The sequence below is a fragment of the Schistocerca piceifrons genome, chromosome 1 (assembly GCF_021461385.2).
Source record: "Schistocerca piceifrons isolate TAMUIC-IGC-003096 chromosome 1, iqSchPice1.1, whole genome shotgun sequence".
NCBI classification, from domain to species: Eukaryota; Metazoa; Arthropoda; class Insecta; order Orthoptera; family Acrididae; genus Schistocerca; species Schistocerca piceifrons.
Window position 1 is genome coordinate 999,572,738 of NC_060138.1, and position 22,990 is coordinate 999,595,727.

Below are 22,990 nucleotides of genomic sequence, written 5' to 3' on the forward strand. Positions count from 1 at the left end.
ACTGTGAAGGATGGCGGCAGAGAGAGAAACAGCCAGATGGCGAGAGCTGTAAAAGAGGTGTCGATAAGACGATCACGTATGCATCTCGAGAACTGCGCCGAAAAGCGCGCAGGCCTTACGCAAGAGGGCACGCTCCATTCATCTGGCGGCGGGGCCGTACGAGCGGCGTTCGGCGCGGCGCTGCGGGCCGCTTATTGGTAAACAGCACGTGGTGGCGCCGGCGGTGGTGGGGTGGCGTCGCGAAGGGAGTACGTCTGGCGGCCGCGGGCAGCCTCCGCAGCAATCCGCCGCCGCCCGCCGTCGCCGCAGCACGCAGAAGCTCCGGATAGCCGCCGCAGACCTCCCGCAGACCAGCCTCGCCTCTTCCGCTCTGCTCTGACACTCGCCCGACATGAAGCTGCACGTCGCCGCTTTCCTCGCGCTGCTGCTAGCCGCCTTCCTCTGTAAGTACACGCACTGCTTGCACTATCACATCATTTCGTGTACACTCGAGACTTGCATCAAATACACTGACGGTGATGTCTTAATACAAAATTTATCTAATCCCGATTTCGTGACTCTCGTACCAATGCTTATGTCGGCTTTGGGTATACGATAAATCGCACAGATCTAAGGGCTGTCAATTCAACTAAATACCTAGGAATGACAGTTACGAGCAACTTAAATTGGAAAGACCTCACAGATAATATTTTGGGGAAAGCGGAACAAAGACTGCGCTTTGTTGGCAGAACACTTAGAAGATGCGACAAACCCACTAAAGAGACAGCCTCCATTACACTTGTCTGTTCTCTGCTGGAATATTGCTGCGTGGAGTGGGATCCTTACCAGGTAGGATTGACGGAGGACACCGAAAAAGTGCAAAGAAGGGCAGCTCGTTTCATGTTATCGCGCAATAGGTGTCAGAGTGTCACTGATATGATACGCGAGTTGGGGTGGCAGTCACTGAAACAAATGCGGACTTTTTTTTTTTTTTTTTTTTTTGGCGGCGAGATCTATTTACGAAATTTCAAAAATGGCTCAAATGGCTCTGAGCACTATGGGACTCAACTTCTGAGGTCATAAGCCCCCTAGAACTTAGAACTACTTAAACCTAACTAACCTAAGGACATCACACACATCCATGCCCGAGGCAGGATTTGAACCTGCGACCGTAGCGGTCGCGCGGCTCCAGACTGTAGCGCCTAGAACCACTCGGCCACTCTGGCCGGCTACGAAATTTCATTCACCAACTTTCTCTTCCGAATGCGAAAATATTTTGTTGACACCCACCTACGTAGGGAGAAATGATCATCATATTAAAATAAGAGGAATCAGAGCTCGAACGGAAAGATTTAGGTGTTCCTTTTTTCCACATGCCATTCGAGAGTAGAATGGTAGAGAAGTAGTATGAAAATGGTTCGATGACGCTCTGCCAGGCACTTAAGTGTGAATTGCAGAGTAACCATGTAGACGTAGATGTAGGCTTTTTCCTCTTATGTAGGTCTTATGTAGGTTTATTTTATCCCGCCGAGTTTCACTTTTCCTTCTTCTTCAAAGCACTGCTATGTAATGAACGATTTTCCCTCCCAACTGCGTTTAGTATGGTATTTCTGAACCATTCCTCGGAGGAATACCGCCCAGTTTGAAACACACCAGTACTGACAATATTACGGATCAGTTGTTAAATGTGTAATATATTTACGATACATTTCGGGACGACGTTATCCCATCAGGTGCTGTAAAATGAAGAAACAAATTAATACATCGTAATAGGGCAGCTACTGACGACTATGTAAATATTTTTATCGTACTATAGGATACCTTGAAGCATGTGTGCTGTTATGTACGGTCAACAGTAAGAAGTCATCTGCAAACATGCAGTGTCAAATAGGTTCCTTAAACATTTCATGTTGACGCATCACACTACATATACATCTACATCAATACTCCGCAAGCCACCTGACGGTGTGTGGCGGAGGGTACTTTGAGTACCTCCATCGGTTCTCCCTTCTATTCCAGTCCCGTATTGTTCGTGGAAAGAAAGATAGTCGGTATGCCACTGTGTGGGCTCTAATCTCTCTGATTCTATCCTCATGGTCTCTTCGCGAGATATACGTAGGAGGGAGCAATATACTGCTTGACTCTTCGGTGAAGGTATGTTCTCGAAACTTTAACAAAAGCCCGTACCGAGCTACTGAGCGTCTCTCCTGCAGAGTCTTCCACTGGAGTTTATCTATCATCTCCGTAACGCTTTCGCGATTACTAAATGATCCTGTAACGAAGCGCGCTGCTCTCCGTTGGATCTTCTCTATCTCTTCTATCAACCCTATCTGGTACAGATCCCACACTGGTGAGCAATATTCAAGCAGTGGGCGAACAAGTGTACTGTAAACTTCCTTTGTTTTCGGATTACATTTCCTTAGGATTCTTCCAATGAATCACAGTCTGGCATCTGCTTTACTGACGATCAACTTTATGTGATCATTCCAGTTTAAATCACTCCTAATGCTTACTCCCATATAATTTATGGAACTAACTGCTTCCAATTGCTGACCTGCTATATTGTAGCTAAATGATAAAGGTTCTTTCTTTCTATGTATTCGCAGCACATTACACTTGTCTACATTGAGATTCAATTGCCATTCCCTGCACCATGCGTCAATTCGTTGCAGATCCTCCTGCATTTCAGTACAATTTTCCATTGTTACAACCTCTCGATATACCACAGCATCATCCGCAAAAAGCCTCAGTGAACTTCCGATGTTATCCACAAGATCATTTATGTATATTGTGAATAGCAACGGTCATACGACACTCCCCTGCGGCACACCTGAAATCACTCTTACTTCGGAAGACTTTTCTCCATTGAGAATGACATGCTGCGTTCTGGTATCTAGGAACTCTTCAATCCAATCGCACAATTGGTCTGATAGTCCATGTGCTCTTACTTTGTTCATTAAACGACTGTGGGGAACTGTATCGAACACTCTCACAAGACTCAGTTCTAAACTAAAGGCAGCTGCCTGCAGCTGTCACTGACAGCACTATTCAATAATGTATGTATCACAGCCCCAAACGATGCTTCTGTCTGTTGTAAAATCTCTGAAAGCTGTGAGACTTCAGCTGCTACAAACGTATAATATGCTGAAATAAGTTATGGGAATGCACCCGGGTGATTTCACCGACAACCATCGATATTTGACGATGACGTCACCCGCCTGCACTCCCGTAATTTATTTGATCTTTGAATGTTAGAGTCAAGTCCTAGAAAATACTACAAACCAAAACTACGCCTTTGTTACAATGTGTGCATGCATAAAGAGTAGCCAACAGAAAATTTTACGTAACTCTAACATTGCGTTGGTAAAACATTTGTAATTTATTCATTAAAGTTTCCATCAGAGTTGCAAATAACATTTTTATTAGTGACTAGTTTCGAACTTATCGTTCATTCTCAAACCATTACCTGTCTTCAATGTTACTAACAAAACATAAAATACAAGCATTTCATGTTCAGAGATTACAGCAGCGAAACAAATATTTTGGTCATACCTGCATTCGTAATGTTTTTCTGTACTAATACATGTGTTTTTACATCAGATCAATTAAAAAAGATGCTATTGGTCTGTACTACGGTTGCCTTGATAAATTTAAAAAACGCCTAACGAATTTTGAACTTGTCAAGACAACCGTAGTACAGTCAAGTAAATTTTTTTATTGGTCTGTTGTAAAAACACATGTAATATCCACAGTGAAACGTTACAAATACGGGTATGTCACAAAAGATTTATTGAACTGCTGTAATCTGTGCACACAAAAGTTTGTATTCTATGTTTTGTTAATAATATTGTATCTTATGACATATGTAATGGTTTGAGAATGAACGAAAAGTTCGAAACTAGTCACTAATAAAAATATTATTTGCAACTCTGAAGGCAACCTTAATTAATAAATTACAAATTATAAAATATTACACCTAACACCTCTAATTATATTAAGTTGGTGGCTGTTTCTCAAGGAGGACATAGTTAAAGTGGGCCCAGACGTGCCCCTTGGATGGGAAAAGTGGGTGTTTATAAAATGAAGTGTCAGGATTGTGAAAATAAGTGCGTGGGGAAAACGGCAAAAAATTTTAAAATAAGGTCTAAAGAGCAATATAATAAAGATGACGGCTCACCGGCGGTGGTGTAGCACCTCAAGAGTGAGCAGCATTCGTTGGGTAACATCACGTACAGCGTGAGGATACTGTACTTTGAGGATGAACAGCGGTTCCTGTTAATTATAGAAGAAGCTGGGATTTCTAGTGCTTGTTAAATGAGAATGCAGAAGTGCCCAAGGATCATTTATGGACTCACTTTAGCGATACCCTCCTTGTGAGGGAGCCGCCAACTTATTGTAATTAAGGGAGCGAAATGTAATATTTTCTGTTGGTTGTTCTATATGGATGCACACATTGTAAAATAGGTGTAGTATTGCTTTTTAGAACACACTGGGTCTTGACATATAACGTTCAAAGATTTTGCAATAGACAGTAGCGTCGTTGGGAGCTGTGATATCTGCGTTATAGGACAGCAGCCTACTGTCATCGTTAGGTAAAGGCAGCTACCTTTAGTTTACAGGTGAGTCTTGTGAGAGTATCATGCGTCATCTTGAGATGTTCACGGAAAAATTTTATACTTGACAATGCTTGTCTGTTGCTGGGTTTTTACTGTTGACGGTGCCTAATGGTACAGGAGCTTAAAGATATGTTATACTGCAGGATGATATAAATATTTACGTAGTCGTCACAAGGTATCCCGTTAGGATTTATTGATTTGTTTACTAGTTTTGTAACATTTAGTAATGGGATAACAAAATCCCGTGTGGCTATGTATGGAAGTGAAACATGGACGATAAATAGTTTGGACAAGAAGAGAATAGAAGCTTTCGAAATGTGGTGCTACAGAAGAATGCTGAAGATTAGATGGGTAGATCACATAACTAATGAGGAGGTATTGAATAGAATTGGGGAGAAGAGGAGTTTGTGGCACAACTTGACAAGAAGAAGGGACAGGTTGGGAGGACATGTTCTGAGGCATCAGGGGACCACAAATTTAGCATTGGAGGGTAGCGTGGAGGGTAAAAATCGTAGAGGGAGACCAAGAGATGAATGCACTAAGCAGATTCAAAAGGATGTAGGCTGCAGTAAGTACTGGGAGACGAAGAAGCTTGCAGAGGATAGAGTAGCATGGAGAGCTGCATCAAACCAGTCTCAGGACTGAATACCACAACAACAGCAACAACAGTCCCGAAACACCTTGTGGTAAATATATCAAATGTGTGACAATTGGTGCGTAACGTTCTCAGTACTGATTCGTGAACATTCGTACGATGGCTTCATAATAGGTAATCTTGAACCACACCGTTTCTTTATCGGAACCCTAGCAAATACGAGCAGGGTGCTTATTTTAATGTAGATGAACTGACATTGGAGAACCACGTTAGTACTCTGCTGGACACCAGGTTTCACGTGCCGAAAACTTTCCAATGTAAAGGGTTAAAAATCGGTAGAAATAAATGTGACTCACAGTATACGGAAGAAACTGGAACACTCCTCTATATCGCGCATCGCGTGGCAACTTTCCTTTATCGATTTTCGTGGTCACTGACGAGGATGTTCTTGTTTTATGTCTTACTAGTATTTTCAAATGCAGTATACGAATCATGATTTTCTATCCATGACACTTGTTTTGGCTTTATTCATCTTCTTAACATTTTGCTTTCCTCCTTTCTCTTGTGCTGAATGGACCCTATCTTCTTCCTGCATTCTCATATACAGTCGTTTGTGAGGCTACTTTACAGCACAAATCTTTAAAAAGAGCCTTCCTAGAATCTGTACCGAAAAGTATTCGGTGCATTTGTAGTATCGATCAAACGGTTGCACAGAAATTCCAAATCTGTTTCAGATTTAGGAATCACGATTTCAAACAAACATACGGTCCACTTGTTCTACTCGATGGTCTACAATACTGTAATTCTGTTTCTTTGAAGGAGCAAAATGGCACCGTGATAACAACACCAGAATTGTCTTGAGAAGGTGCTGTAGTTGAGTCCCTCCCCGAAGATTCCAGTTTAGATATTCTGCCGTATTCCTAACTTGGGACAGTCATTTAAGGTATCGGGCAACACGCAGGAAAATCAGTTTGTATCTGAGAGTTTTACGTAAGTTGACTGTGGAGTAGCCACAAGCAGTACTGCGGCAATAAATTAAATGTATTTGCAATTGCGAATAATGACAACCATCAGCTGTAGACTGAAATGACGACAGTGAAAATTTGTGCCACCCCAGGACTCGAATGCGGATTGCCCGCTTATAGCGAGCGATCGCCTTACCATTTGGCTATCCGTGCACGACTCACAGACACACCCAAACTTCCATATGTCGTCAACCCTGAATCTTCGACCTGTACTCGTACATCCGTTATGTATATTCCCGTACAGGTCAGAAGTTATGCTTGAGAGTCGTTTGCCCCGTATCGGCAGAGAAATACGTTATTGCAGTGCCTAAGTTATTGGGATTACGATACAAAGTTACTTTGGACATACATGCAAGCGTGCACCATTTGGTTCCTTTGCACTGTAATCAGAATAACACAGACACTATAATATCGTATTTCTCTGCCGATACCGGGCAAGTGACTCTCAAGCACAACGTCTGACCTGTACGAGAATATACATAATGTATGTACGAGTTCAAGTAGTAGACGCATCGTTGACGACATCTGGAAGTTTGGGCCTTGCGTGAGTCCTGCACGGATAACCAAATGGTTGGACGTGGCTCAGGATGCCCCGTCATCGTGAGCTTTTTTCTAATATGCTGTATCTTGTTTTTCACTGACAAGGAGTTGGATGAGTTGATATCCCTCCCTTTTTTGTGGACATTCTTGTTTGGATTTAGATGTTCCACGATGTAGAAGTGACGGTGGGAAAAAGATGTGGGCATGTTAAAATTAACGCCATATTCCTTCACATACGTTTTTCTGAATTAACCCTTTTGTTTTTGTGAAAATGACGTCTTTTGTTTTATTTCAATCGAATGACTTAAATAAGCGCTTTGGGGGAAAAAAAGTGGTTACGGTATTGCACTACCAAGCGGGCGGCCTATGTTCAAATCTCTGTCGCTCCTATTTATTTATTACTTTTTCACTGATGCCTTTATTGAAATTTATGTCTAAAAAGAAAAAAAAGAAGAAAAAGAAGTGGTTAGAGTTGGTGCCTTTGATCAGGGGTACCCGCTTCGATTCCTGGCCAGATGGGGGGATTTTTTTCTGCCCGGGAACTGGGTGTTTGTGTTGGCCTCATCATTTCATCATCAGCATTCGTGCTTAAAAAAAATGGTAAGGCGAGCGCTCGCGATTAGCGAGAAATCCGGGTTCGAGTTCCTCTCCAGTACGAATTTTCATTGTCGTCTTTCCACTCTACAGCTGATGGTTGACCTTATACGTTTAATGTATTTATTAACGGTTGTAGTCACCGCAGTGCCTGTTCCTTTGGACATACATGCATGTCCAAAGAACTTTGTATCGTAGTCAGAATAACACAGGCACTGCAATATCGTATTGGGCTAACGTGCGGATACTGTCAGCAGAAAAGGGCAGCCATGCTACCGCAGCTACTCGTCAACTACGGGAATATAAATTACGCCGTCCCGACTACTCTAGTTACAATTACCAGGGGCTGCATGGCAACTGGTGGTAATGTGGGTATATTTTTCAATTCCGGCCCTCGATCTAAGCTAACAGTACGCTTGCTTCGGCGTCACCGCCTCCGCGAGGATCCCCGTGAGAACTATCCAGAAGCATAATTGCTGCCGTCCAAATTCGTGAGCACTATCCAGAAGCCTAATTGCTGCCGTCCAAATTCGTGAGAACTATCCAGAAGCCTAATTGCTGCCGTCCAAATTCGTGAGCACTAACCAGAAGCATAATTGCTGCCGTCAAAATTCGTGAGAACTATCCAGAAGCCTAATTGCTGCCGTCCAAATTCGTGAGCACTATCCAGAAGCCTAATTGCTGCCGTCCAAATTCGTGAGCACTATCCAGAAGCCTAATTGCTGCTGTCTAAATTCGTGAGAACTATCCAGAAGCCTAATTGCTGCCGTCAAAATTCGTGAGCACTATCCAGTAGCCTAATTGCTGCCGTCCAATTTCGTGAGAACTATCCAGAAGCCTAATTGCTGCCGTCCAAATTCGTGAGCACTATCCAGAAGCATAATTTCTGCCGTCCAAATTCGTGAGCACTATCCAGAAGCATAATTGCTGCCGTCCAAATTCGTGAGCACTATCCAGAAGCATAATTGCTGTCGTCCAAATTCTAAACGTCATCCTCTTCGCAGGGTGGTTTTTCCGGGCTATTTACAGCGGTTGTTATGTGTGGCTGGTAGTGGGTAATTATAATTGATTATCGACTGATAGACCATTGACAATCTCTGTTCAGGCTTCGAGCTGTTTAGCTTTAAATGATATTATTAACGAAATAATGCCTGCCCTAAATAATTTCAACAAATGCCAAAATATTTTCATTCTTTCCGCGCGCTATACGAGATTGGAATAATAGAAAATTGGGAAGGTGGTTCGATGAACCCTCTGCCAGGCACTTAAATGTTATTTGCAGAGTATCCATGTAGATGTAAATGTAGATGTAGGCCTGAAATGCTATTAATCCATTTCCAATAAGTTACAAATCTTCGCCTTAATCTTTTAGAAGAGCAATTTCTTGATTGAGTATATAATTAGACGTACTCGTTTTACCTACATTATGGGCGCGATGTTAGCTTACCTGCGGTCATGTATTTTGTCGTGGTATATTGGTTGTGACTGTTACCAATTCCCGGAAACATTAGCTGAATGTACGATACAAATGAACGGTCTCTGCGAATTAAAGGGATCGACGCATAACAGACCATAGACCCTTTTTTTTTCTGAGTGGATTTTAATGTTTATTTTCTATGTCTGAGCGATTTTTTGTATTTTCTGTTACACGCACTGCTATCAGCATGATCATACAATACAGCTACCTGTCAATATAAAACAGAACACCAACTCCTTATACCACAAGCAATCATAGCCTGTAATCAAAAATCGTTACGGCACATATTGTGCTATGGCGAAGAAAGACAAAAAAAATCTCTCCGAACGTCATATATCTACATTCATAACACAAATTCATAGATAAACGCTATCATAATAATCAGATTTGGTTGACCTTATTTAGTCCATTTTGGAGTTCTTTAGAATGCTGCGACTATTTATGGTTCTAAATGAGGCAATATTTACTATTGCTCTTTATCATATTTTATGTTCGCTGTGACATGACATATTCCCGAAATATTGTCAGGAAACGGTGACAAACGATGAAAAAATCTGTGGAAGAATTTCAGTCACTAGTGTTAGGGCTCCTAGGGAAGAATAAATGCTGAAATAACCCCCCTTCTCGACAGACTGCAAGCATTTCCTGTGGGATGCACTCGAATTCCAGGAATGAGCATATGTGATCCTGCTGACAGTGAAATGTCTATCGGATAGGAACTTTAGGCTCTACCACCCTCTTGAAACTATTAAACACGGTTGGATTATGCAACACCTACCGCAGATCTGACCAGTTTCCTTTTTCTTAACAAACGTAATCGTCTCGAATAATAGGAATACAACACTATATTCTGAAAGAAATCATCACATTAATTCACACAATAGATACACATTTAAAGAGCTACTTCGCGGAGTTCTTCATTATGAGTCAGGAAATCAACAAAAATTGATCATATTGGTGTAGTTGAAATCTGTGATTGGGAAACCAGTTCTGGATTTTGGAGATATTGTCTGATTCATGAAAGATTAAGGGTTGCAAGATGCGTTGATTTGGACAATAATACGGTTATGTTGTATAACTCATTAGTTCTTCTTTTCTTTGTGACAAATGCCACGCGAGTCCCTTGGCTAAGGTCTCTTGCTTTGGGTCATCAGTCTTCTCCAAGGCCTATCTTCCCATAAAACTTTTAAAGTGTGCAGCTCCTTCTAGTACCATGAGAATTATTGCATGATGTCTTAGCACATATGCTGTCGTTCTTTTCCTTCATCATGCCAGTGTTTTCTACATACTCCTTTCCTCGCCGATTATGTGAAGAACTTCCTTTTCTCTTACCTCACCAGTCAACATTCATATATAGCATCAAATCTCAGACGCTTCATTTCTCTCATTTTTAGATCTTCTCACAGTTCATTATTCATTTACATACAGTGTTGTACTCCAGACATGCGTTCTCAGAAATTTCTTCATCAAATTAAGGCCAACGTTTGATACTCAAAGACTTCTTGCGGCCAGGGAAGCCCTCTTTACCTGTGTCATTCTGCTTTTTATGTCCTCTTTGCATCTTCCACCATGTGTTACCCGTATTTTTGTTCCAAGACAGCAGAATTCCTTCGTCTTCTTCGTAGTCACCAATTTGAATGTTAAGTTCCTCGCTGTTTTCATTTCTGCTACTTCTTGTTATTTTCGTCTTTCTTTGATTTACAATCAATTCATATTCTGTACTCATTAGACTCTTAATTGCAGTTGGTGTGTGGGTTATATGAGACTGGAGATATCATCACACTTTCGCAAGGATACCATCCACACAATCGGAAGATGGCAAGGAGGGATAAGGACCGAATTATTGTACAATCACCTTAAGAGCTCATGAATCAAAGTTCCTGACAAGAATAACATGTAGAAGGATGGAAAAGAAAATCGATGCTCTGTTGCCTGACGATCAGTTTCGCTTTAGGAAAGGGAAAGGCTAAAGAGAGGTAGTCCTGACAATGAGCTTGATTCTGGAAGCAAGACTGAAGAAAAATAAAAAGACCTGTAATTCTTCTTCATTTTGTTCAAATGTGTGTGAAATCGTATGGAACTTAACTGCTAAGGTCATCAGTCCCTAATCTTACACACTACTTAACCTAAATTATCCCAAGGACAAACACACACACCCATGACCGAGGGAGGACTCGAACCTCCGCCGGGACCAGCCGCACAGTCCATGACTGCAGCGCCTAAGACCGTTCGGCTAATCCCGCGCGGCCTTCTTCATTTTCACTGAGGACGTCAATGTCATCAGCGAATCTTATCATCAATATCCATTCACCCTAAATTTTAATCCAACTCTTGAAATTTTCTCGCCGGCCGGAGTGGCCGTGCGGTTCTAGGCGCTACAGTCTGGAGCCGAGCGACCGCTACGGTCGCAGGTTCGAATCCTGCCTCGGACATGTGTGTGATGTCCGTAGGTTAGTTAGGTTTAATTAGTTCTAAGTTCTAGGCGACTAATGACCTCAGAAGTTAAGTCGCATAGTGCTCAGAGCCATTTGACCCATTTGAAAATTTCTTTTATTTCCCTCATTGCTTCTTCGGTGTATAGATTGAACAATAGGGGCGAAAGGCTGCATCCCCGACTTACACCCTTTTTAACCAGAGGAACTTCGTTTTCGTCTTCCCTCGTCTTCCCTAGTCTGTTCCCTCTCGCCTCTTGAACATATTGTAAATAGCTGTTATTCCCAATACATTACTCCCATTTTTCTCATAATTTCGAACGTCTTGCGCCATTTTACACTATTTAACGCTTTTTATAGGCCGACAGATCCTATTATTAGGTCTTTATTTTTCTTCAGTCTTGCTTCCATTATCAAGCTCAATGTCAGGACTGCCTCTCTTGAACCTTTACCTATCCTAAAGAGAAACTGATCGTCAGATAACAGAACCTTAATTTTCTTTTCCATCCTTCTGTATATTATTCTTGTCGGTAACTGTGATGCATGAGCTCTTAAGCTGATTGTATGATAATTCGGTCCTTATAACTCCTTGCCATATTCCGATTGTGCGGATGGTATCGTTGCGAAAGTGTGGTGGTATCTCCAGTCTCATATAATCTATACATCAATTTGAATTGTCTTTTAGCTACCACTTCCTCCAATAATTTCAGAAATTGCGAAAGAATGCTGTCTATGACTTCCGTCTTATTTGATCGCAATACTGAGTCACCTGTCATCTTCATCGATTCCCAATCCTTCGTCTATCACGTTATTAGACAGTTCCCTCCCCTCGTACAGACTTTCAGTGTACACTTTCCTGCTATTCGCCCTCTCCTCTACCTTTAATAATGGAATCCTTCCTGCATCCGTAATGTTGACTTATTTCATTTTAATTTCACAGAAGGTTGTTTTGGATTTACTATACGGTGAATCTGTCTTTCCAACGACGATTCCCCATTCTAATTCTTGACACTTTTCTTATAGTCGTTTCTCCCTAGTTTACTTGCGTTTCCTATTTATTTTATTCCTAAGTGACCTATACTGCTGTATTCCTGAGCAATTTTGTACCCCTTCACTCGCCGACCAATTGAAGTGTTCTTCTGTTACTCAACACTTCTTCAGAGTTGTCTTCCTTGTACGTACTTTTCTATCCGACTTATGTGATTGCCCTTTTTAGGAATGACCATTTCTCTTCATCAACTGGACTGCCTAGTATGGTATTTACTATCGCAGTAACTACAGCCTCAGAGAACTTCAGACGCACATCATTCCTTAGTACTTCGGTATCCCTCCTGTTTCCACACTGATTCTGCCGAACGATTCTCTTGCAGTCCACTCTTCGTCATGACCATATTGTGATCTGAATCTATATCTACTCCTGGATAGGCCTTAGAACCCGGTATCTGGTTCAGGGATCTCTGTCTCAACATGATGGAATACAGTTGGTATAGTCCTGTATCGTCCCGAGTCTCGAGGTATTTTCCAAGCAGATCTTCTCCTCTCATGAATAGTGTATCCGTTATTACCAGCTGTTTTTTACCGCGGAACTCTACAAATATTTCTCCCGTCTCATTCTTACTACCGTGCACATATTCTCCCGTAACACCGTCTTCAATTCTTTCCCTTACCACAACGTTAGAATCTCTGATGATTACTCTGTTATCATCGCACTTTACATACTGAAACACCCGTTCAGTGTCTTCATATACTTCACCTATCTGTTCATATTCTGCTAGTGACCCGGGGTGTATACATGACCTGTTGCTGTCGGTTTGGTTGGTATCGATTCTGATGAGAATAACCCTATCACTTAATTGTGGAAAGTAAGCTACTCCCGCGTGGTCTGTGGCGTATTGTCACGGTCCGCGCGGCTCTCTCCCCGTCGGAGGTTCGAGTCCTCCATCGGGCATGGGTGGGTGTGTGTTGTCCGTAGCGTATGTCTGTTTAAGTTAGATTAAGTAGTGTGAAGCTTCTGGACTGATGACCTAAGCAGTTTGGTCACATAAGATATTACCACAAATTTACAAAATTTAAGCTACTCTGTGACCTACCTTCCTACACATAACGAATCTTACTCCCGTTATAGCATTTTCTGCTGCTGCTGTTGATGTTACCCTGTATTAGTCCGAACATTTCTCTTTGCTGACTTCCATCATATGTAGACTTGCCTTTGCATCTCCCGTTTAAGGTTCAACGTCAGAACTTGTGACCTTCAACGCTCTGACTCGTAGAACTCGTAGAATGTGAGCCCTTCTTTGGTCATTGACTCGTTTTATGAATGTCACCTGTCCCTAGTCAGATTCGTCCCGGAGATCCGAATGGGACTAATCTAGAATCTTTTGCCGCTAGAGAGATTATCACGACACTTTTTGATTTACAGACCACATGTTGTATGGATACATATTAACTGTCTTTAATTCTGTAGTTGCCATTGTCTCCTGTATCCCAACGCCATTGATTCTTACTGATTCGTTCGCAATTTAGATGTAGTTTCCTACACCAATGGCAAGAAGGTGTCCATAAACTCTGTCCGCTACTCCGCCCTCATTGAAAGGACCTCTGGCGGATTGAGAGGGGGGTCCTCATGCCGGGCCTTCGGTCGCTACTACAAATATTATTATTCAAAATTAAAGCACTGGCTGGGATCGATTCCGAGCCCACTGAAATGTTGATTATTAGTCAAAGATGGCACGTCTAGACCACTGCTGTATGGAGATGGCATCAGTCATATCAGTATCTCATCGTCGTATAAGAAACCACTGTTCACCGTACTCACAACACCCTCGTAGTCTTCCATACGAAGCAAGGTATGCTGTGGTAAGACACTGGTCTCTTATTCGGGAGTACAGCGGGTCAAATCGCCATATGAGCAACCAGGTTTACATTTTTGGCGGTTTTCCTGCAACGTTTGTGGCCGAACTGTTCTAGGCGCTACAGTCTGGAACCGCGCTACCGCTACAGTCGCAGGTTCGAATCCTGCCTCGGGAATGGACGTGTGTGATGTCTTTAAGTTATTTAGGTTTAAGTAGTTCTAAGTTCTAGGGGACGGATGACCTCAGAAGTTAAGTCCCATAGTGCTCAGAGCCATTTGAACCATTTGAACGTGCATCGTTTAAGGTAAATGCCGTATGGTTATTGTTGTGACTTAGCAAGACAGCCAAGTCACACCGAGAGGAAGCCGAAAGGCACGCGTTAAGCTCACGCAGATTGGCGTGAGGTCTGGAACAGTTAAAAGGAAATGAGAACTTAGAAAATGGACGCAGTTGCTGTAATACTTAACTTTAATCCACATTTGTAGAACATCGCTCTTCATGATACACGCTTCACAATATTAATTATCAAAGCTATGGCGCCTTGCTAGGTCGTAGCCAATGACTTAGCTGAAGGCTATGCTAACTATCGTCTCGGCAAATGAGAGCGTATTTGTCAGTGAACCATTGCTATGAACGTCGGCCGTACAACTGGGCGAGTGCTAGTACGTCTCTCTAGACCTGCCGTGTGGTGGCGCTCGGTCTGCTATCACTGACAGTGGCGACACGCGGGTCCGACATATACTAATGGACCGCGGCCGATTTAAATGCTACCACCTAGCAAGTGTGGTGTCTGGCGGTGACACCACAGTTATTTCAAAATAGTACAAATTTCCTTCCCCGTCCTTCCTCAAACCGAGCTTATGCTCCGCTTCTAACGACCTCGTCGTCGATGGGGTGTTAAACTTTCATCTTCCTATCCTTCCTTCGATGCGCTTGCTCCAACCAACCATCATACTTGGGTCTTCACTTATACCTGGCCATCCGACAGGATGAGTAATATCGAGCATATCGCATACTATCTTAATTCTGTGTGGATCAGGAAAAACGAAGGCGTGTAGATAATATTTCTGTTCAGTTTAACACTGGTATTCAGAGAATGAACACTGGCTCATTTGACCAACAAAAGTGGACTGGGCGTGGCCGCACTGACTTAGAGAAAACACAGTAAACCCACATTAGCTTTATGCACGACTATCTGAACTCCGTTTCTTCCGAGTCGAATCTATTCAGACATCTCACTTATTGACAACGATCAGATTTAGAACCTCCCAAAGTCGCTGTGTTCTTGAAAACAGGATTGGTTGTTTCCGTTATTCTCATATCCGGTGTGAGACTTTCGAACGAAAAGACGAAATATGTTTTTTAGAATAGAAACAGACCACACAAGAATACTGGGAACATAATGCGAAAATAAGCACATAATTATAAGTAGTAAGTATTATAGATTGCTTGTAGACCAGTTCACTCCTAAAATAAATTACTTCGGTGGTCCGGATTCCTCATGACAACAAAAAAAATTCCGATTCTTTTGATGCAGCCGGCGACGAATTATCATCCAACGTCGACATCATCTTAGAGTAGCACTTGCATGCAACATGAAAATATACGTATCAGTAAAAAAGGCGAAAAGCATTGTAATGGCCCAGTGAAAAGTGAAAGGGTCGACGCTGTCAATGAGAACTTTCAACAGTTGGTCAGTCTAAGATGTAATGAAAGAAAGAGCCAGAGAAAGGAGATTTTGAGTTAAATTTCTACAACCTTCTCTCAAATCTAGTCATGATTCTGAAACTGCTTCTTTATCTGATATTATACCTTGATAATTTACAGACATGAGAAAGAAAGAAAAATATCTGAGTAAGTTTTAGGTTTAAAATTTAGAAAAAAAATTTAGTACGAAGGTTAATTCACCGGAATATATTTGAAACTACACACAGAAAAATTCCCAGTAGAGTTGTCAAGGAGCTGTTCCCCTGGAAGACGACGGATTCGCGCCCTACCATCGGCATGATGAAGAAGGTATCGGGATTCATCAAACCATGCAAGGCTCTGCCCCTGCGCCAACATCCCCTGCCGATGGTCTCGTGCCAATTTCAGCCGTAGTTGCTGATGTCTTAGTGTTAACATTGGCACATGCATGGGTCGTCGGCTGCGAAGGCCTCTTTTTATGGGTGTTTGATGCAGTCTTTGTTCGGACACACTTTTACTGTGCCCAGCATTAAAGTCTGATGTTAGTTCCGCCACAGTTCGCCGCCTGCCCTGTTTCACCTGTCTGCCCAGCCTACGGCGTCCGACACCTTTGATGATGGGTAGTCGTCCAACCCTATGACGTCCGGACGTGGTTTCGCTTGGTTTCCCCACGCGTTGAAGACATTCATCACATCACTCCTCGAACACTTGACGAGTCGTGCAGTTTCCGAAATACTCGTGCCGGGCCTCCGGGCCGTCACAATCTGCTGTGGATCAAACACAGATAGACCGCGCGCCTTCCCCATTTTACACATGGGCAGCGCACTCACTGATACTACGTGCACCGTGCTGTGTATCTAACTAGCAGTCATTCCCCCCCCCCCCCCCCGCCCCACCCCCCCCCCCCCCCCCAGCTGGACGGGTTTATATCGGTAGTAGATCGGTTGTCATAATGGTCTGGCTGATCAGTGTATTTCCTCTAACATTTTACTCTAATGAAAGACTAAATTTTTCATGTTCGTTTTTCCTCTAGCTTTTTTCTATGGTGGACTACCTTGTGTAGTTGGCAAACAGAACGTATATCTGTTAAAGTCTCTCACAATTAGTAGACGTTGGCTTGGAATGAACATTTTATCCACGCACGATCTGTCTTCTTAATCTCTCGTGGCTCGTCCATGGTTATATGTTCTATCATATTTAGACTGTTTGAGGATATATTTCCACTCGCTTGATATCTGCTAACGGCCTGCTAGAAAAAGGAAGGCTAACGGATCGAATTAAAAGGTGTAAAATCAATGGATGCAAAAGGCATATTTTCAGAGTCAGATCTCAGTCTGGTTCATAATTTTAAGTTTAAGTGAATATCTGTAGCTATCACTTCATCTTGGTTTTACTTTAAATGTTTCTAACAAGAAGAGGTCCTCAGCAGTGGGAAGAATTTTTGAAACTATCTATACAATTATGTAGTTTAAGGTTCCAGGTATCACACACTCAGCCATTCACCCTGGTGGGCTTTCGTTTACCTGTGATCGACGAAAAAACATTCAGGATTTTGCGTGGTGCTGCATAGCTTAGAAAGTGTTGTATGGACTTTTTTCAGCAACAGGCATCACAAAACTTTTAAACTGACTTAAAATACAGCATTTAAATAAGGTCTTAAAAATAGTAAGAACTTTTCTGTTTTCCATTAATTGTTGAAAATTTCTTGTTTATCGTTCTTCAAGTGTTGTTTTAGGTCATATATATAGCCCCCTCCCTAGTTGAAGGTCTAGTTTATAAAACATGAACCATGTGAGTGTTCTTTCTGGGATGGTCGAAATGTTCTGACGTCCATACACGTTTTTCTTGCAGTTTATTTCGTTCACAGTCATTGATAGCAAACTTTCTGATTTAAGTTCATCCATTTCAATAGATATGCAATTCTGGAGCAAACTGCTGTTCGGTGTATGTCAGTGTCAATCATTCCACAATACATGAACAAATATTCCTAGTGGAATGACAGGAAGAAAAAAATGAGCGCAATAGAAAATGGTAATACAGTGATTAAAATGATGTGACAAAGGAATAGAAATTAAAGAAATTACATTTAACCAATTAATTGAATAAAAATAATCAGCGAAGTCATTTCGATAGAGATTTAAGAATATGAAGTTTCAAAGCACCTGATGAGATACGAACACTCAAACTTTTACATTTGAGGATTGTGACTTAACCATTACGCTACGTAACTCGTCTGCATAACACTCCTTTCTTAAAGCTGTAGAGTGTTACGCGAAATACCAAAATGTTTTTTTTTCCCCTTGATTACTCGTAAACGAGTGAATTGGTTGCTGGGTGTGATACTTGGGACCTTAACCTACATCACAACATAGATGGTTCCAAAAATGCGACCCCACCGCTTTGGACCTATCCTTGTAAGTGCATTATGTTTATGTGAGACAAAATGATTGCAGTCTTAGGTGAGACATACACCAGCGGACTATTTCCAAATTAGTTACGTGAACTGCAGTGCAGTACACGTCAAGCTTCGTTTCCTCATTCACGTATTTCCACGCTGCTGCTTTTATTAAAGTGATGATTTCTCCAAACAAATATGTTCTCAAAGAATAGTAGAAGTCAATTCTAAAATATAGAATTTATTTCAAAAAACCTTCTTTTTAAGACGCTAGTGGCAACAGAAAGTAGTGTATTTGAGGAAGCACACCGTCCTGGTGTATAAGGAGACGTAACATCAAACTCTAAATATGAACCTGCTAAATAAGCCTGTTTATTTTTTATTTGTTTATATTTGACAGGTATTATTTCGTAAATAATTCACAGCACGGAAACACCGATGATTGGACTACGAACGATAGTGACATTACATTAACTTTTAGCTGAATGCTGGAAAGAAGGAAGCGTAGCATCCTCAGCATTGTTAGATTTTAAGAAATACGTGCTTAATACAGAGCTTGCGAGGCTGTCCTACTCTGTGACTGTCGAAGAACACAACTCAAAAATGCTCAGATGTGTGTGAAGTCCTATGGGTCCAAACTGTTGAGGTCATCGGTCCCTCTTCTTACACACTACTTAACCCAAGTTAAACTAACTTATGCTAATAACAACACATACACCCATGCTCGAGGAAGGACTCGAACCTTCGGCGGGAGGGGCTGCACAGTCCGTGACATCGCGCCTCAAACCGCTCGGCCACTCCGCGCGGCCACTTATGGTCACAACTGTAAAGGACAAAAGTTATACGAAAAACCATAATGCTTCCAGTGACATTTTCGCTGATGTAAGAGTAAAATGCACTGCAGTGCCATCACTGTTTTCGTGTTGGTTGTGGGAGCATGAATTATGACCAAAGATCAGAGAGATCATGATTATCGAGTAACGCTTGTTATAGCTGCTCTTTATGAAGATGATCGTGCGGCAAATGGTGGGACTGGGCGAGGTGGCGCAGTGGTTAGCACACTGGACTCCCATTCGGGAAGACAACGGTTCAAATCCTCGTGCGGCCATCCTGATTTAGGCTTTTCTGTGATTTCCCTAAATCGCTTCAGGCAAATTCTGGGATGGTTTCTTTCAAAGGGCACGGTCGACTTCCTTCCCCATCCTCCCCTAATCCGATGGGACAGATACCTCACTGTTTGGTCCTATCCAACCAACCAACAAATGAACTTTCTGTGTTTTATGCGAATTCCTACGTCAAGGTTGCGAATTTTGACGTATGCTTAAGATAACAGAAACATTTCTGCGTAGTGCTATTCTCTCTAATTGTATGTTGGAAAGAAACAGAAACATATGTGTAACGCACCGTTACTGAAAGAAGGATTCGAGGTTGGAAGTGAAGCATTCTTTCATCGAAATGCAAATGTCACTATTGATCGAACGTGTTACGTCGAGCCGAATTTAAGAAACAGTTCAACGAGTGGATAAGTTATGCTTAATAAATCGACGAACTAAGTGCAATGTCAAATAAGTGTTGATCTTTACTTATGACCATCAAAGACTCATTGTGACGGAGTTCCACATTCTACGTCATGTGTCGCCGCATTTTATTTTGATGGGTTCGTGGAAAAACTACGCCGAATTAGCCACGTTTCAGGTTATGGCACTCATTCTCCGTACGAAAGCACGTCCACACGTCGGGAACGTGCCCCAAATGATACTCGAATACAGTCGGAATGTGTGTATCTCATTTTTCCTGCATTATCAGTCCGCATATACCGAAATTTGAAGCAAGGATCTTTGTTCTTCTACGGAAGAGCTTTCTGCACCCGTTACCCAAGCCATTCGACAAACGAACAGAAATGGGTTCTGGGGTGAAATAATAAAGCTTCCTAAAGGTTAGAACTCGGTCACTGAGAACCATGAAGCCGTTTGGAGGCCTATAAAAAGATTCTGTAAAGTAAATATGTGTTTGAACACAGCAATTAGTTTTATTAGTCTCGAAATGGCCCTCTTATAATTCAAGTATCACATGCAGTAGAAAGGAAAGTGAGGAAAAAATCCATAGACAATCCCTATCTGCAAAATTGACAGAGCCATTCAGTAGTACTTAATTTTGACTGTAAGGAGCAGTAGACAGAAACAATGCAGTGACGGACAAATGGAAAATTACAGTGTGCAACTCCTTATCAAATGTTTGGTGTGTGGATATACATTCTGCGTTACTAAACGGTTAAAATAACGGGGCCCAATAACAGGTTGTCTGTCTAACAGTTTCCAGGGGCAACAAAAATAAGTATTATTTCATGATATCGTATAATAATTTCATTTCATAGGAATAGTAACCAAATTTAAAAATTTAAAATGCTGCCAGAATCTACTCATTAAGATTACGTTAAAGGTTTAACACAATAAGTGAAGTATCAAAGCTAGAAAATGGATATGTGTCTTGAGCTAGCTTAACTCATGCCACCCAAATTATACAGTCCACATTTTTCCAGTGTTTGAGAATGGAAATAAACCTTGCACCTAATTTTAAACTTTTTCGGAACTTTTTCTCGTTGACGCGCCAGCAAAATAAGGAGAGGAAGAAAGTTTATCATTAACTGTATTTTCTGTCCATGCAGTAAAACTTCAGCATTAGGTATGATGTTTTAATTTACGACTTCTGTGCTATAACTCTACTCGCAGCACAATTTGCAGATACTCTCCACGTGTGCCACTAAATGCAGCTACAAAATTATATTATTGCGCGACATACAGTTCAGCAGACATGGACGCCATAACACAGGAATACATAAAAGAAAGGAAAAAGCAATAGAAAGACTACGGGGCTGCCGCTTCGGTCTGTTGGCCTGCAGTCGTATTTCGGTTGTATTTCCCTGCATCGGCAGCGGGCAAGAATAGCCGCGCGTGACACTGAGGAGACAGGTAGAGCGAGACCTGTCTGATGTAAGATCATCACGCGACAAGATTGGCGCGCTGCAGGCAGGCGCGGCGGTATAAATACTCGCGTGGCGTGAGCTGACTGACGCAATCTGTCACGGGATTGCTGCGACGGCTTCCGCCGGACCCGCCCCTACACGTCCACCAATCACAAGGCGGGACCTGTAAGCTAACACGTGACAGGACGGTGACAACGTCAAGCAAAACCGAGCAAGCGCCCGTTATTCTTCACAGCCATACTTGGTGCTAAGGACTCTCTCTGACAGTTGTTGTTGTTGTTGTGGTCTTCAGTCCTGAGACTGGTTTGATGCAGCTCTCCATGCTACTCTATCCTGTGCAAGCTTTTTCATCTCCCAGTACTTACTGCAACCCACATCCCTCTGAATCTGCCCAGTGTATTCATCTCTTGGTCTCCCTCTACGATTTTTACCCTCCACGCTGCCCTCCAATAATAAATTGGTGATCCCTTGATGCCTCAGAACATGTCCTACCAACCGATCCCTTCTTCTGGTCAAGTTGTGCCACAAACTTCTCTTCTCCCCAATCCTATCCAATACTTCCACATTAGTTATGTGATCTACCCATCTAATCTTCAGCATTCTTCTGTAGCACCACATTTCGAAAGCTTCTATTCTCTTCTTGTCCAAACTATTTATCGTCCATGTTTCACTTCCATACATGGCTACACTCCATACGAATACTTTCAGAAATGACTTCCTGACACTTAAATCAATACTGGATGTTAACAAATTTCTCTTCTTCAGAAACGCTTTCCTTGCCATTGCCAGCCTACATTTTATATCCTCTCTACTTCGACCATCATCAGTTATTTTGCTCCCCAAATAGCAAAACTCCTTTACTACTTTAAGTGCTTCATTTCCTAATCTAATTCCCTCAGCATCACCCGACTTAATTAGACTACATTCCATTATCCTTGTTTTGCTTTTGTTGATGTTCATCTTATATCCTCCTTTCAAGACACTGTCCATTCCATTCAACTGCTCTTCCAAGTCCTTTGCTGTCTCTGACAGAATTACAATGTCATCGGCGAACCTCAAAGTTTTTATTTCTTCTCCATGAATTTTAATACCTACTCCGAATTTTTCTTTTGTTTCCTTTACTGCTTGCTCAATATACAGATTGAACAACATCGGGGAGAGGCTACAACCCTGCCTTACTCCCTTCCCAACCACTGCTTCCCTTTCATGTCCCTCGACTCTTATAACTGCCATCTGGTTTCTGTACAAATTGTAAATAGCCTTTCGCTCCCTGTATTTTACCCCTTCCACCTTTAGAATTTGAAAGAGAGTATTCCAGTCAACATTGTCAAAAGCTTTCCCTAAGTCTACAAATGCTAGAAACGTAGGTTTGCCTTTCCTTAATCTTTCTTCTAAGATAAGTCGTAAGGTCAGTATTGCCTCACGTGTTCCAGTGTTTCTACTCTGACAGTACTGGCACTAATTTCAAAGCCTGATTTTCATATGACATCTTTTATTACAAGAGACGAAAGTATTCCATAACGAAGGTAAGAAAACTGCGAAAAGTGATAAATCTATATATAAAGGGAAGTCAAATGAAAAAGAGACCTATTATATACACATGAAAAATTTTTTTTCATCGCCTCGGTTCCGAGAGTTCCGGAATCTGTACAGGAAATTGGAACAGAAATCAACATAAACATGATTTTCGCCCTTTTTATTGCTCATGAAAACTACGCATTGCATGTCGTAGCACCACAGACCTTCAGAGGTGGTGGTCCAGATTGTACACACCAGTACCTCTAACACCCAGTAGCACGTCCTTTTGCATTGATGC

General features: G+C 42.0%; 1 protein-coding gene across 1 annotated transcript in view; it reads left to right on the forward strand.

Moving 5' to 3' along the window:
• Positions 1-271: 271 nt before the first annotated feature.
• LOC124802076 (agrin-like) overlaps positions 272-22,990 on the forward strand; it is an 85,227-nt gene continuing 62,508 nt past the window's right edge. Inside the window, exon 1 of the mRNA XM_047263121.1 lies at positions 272-443. Within this exon, the coding sequence (XP_047119077.1) occupies positions 392-443 (52 nt within the window). The 5' untranslated portion in view covers positions 272-391. The remainder of the gene's footprint in view (positions 444-22,990) is intronic.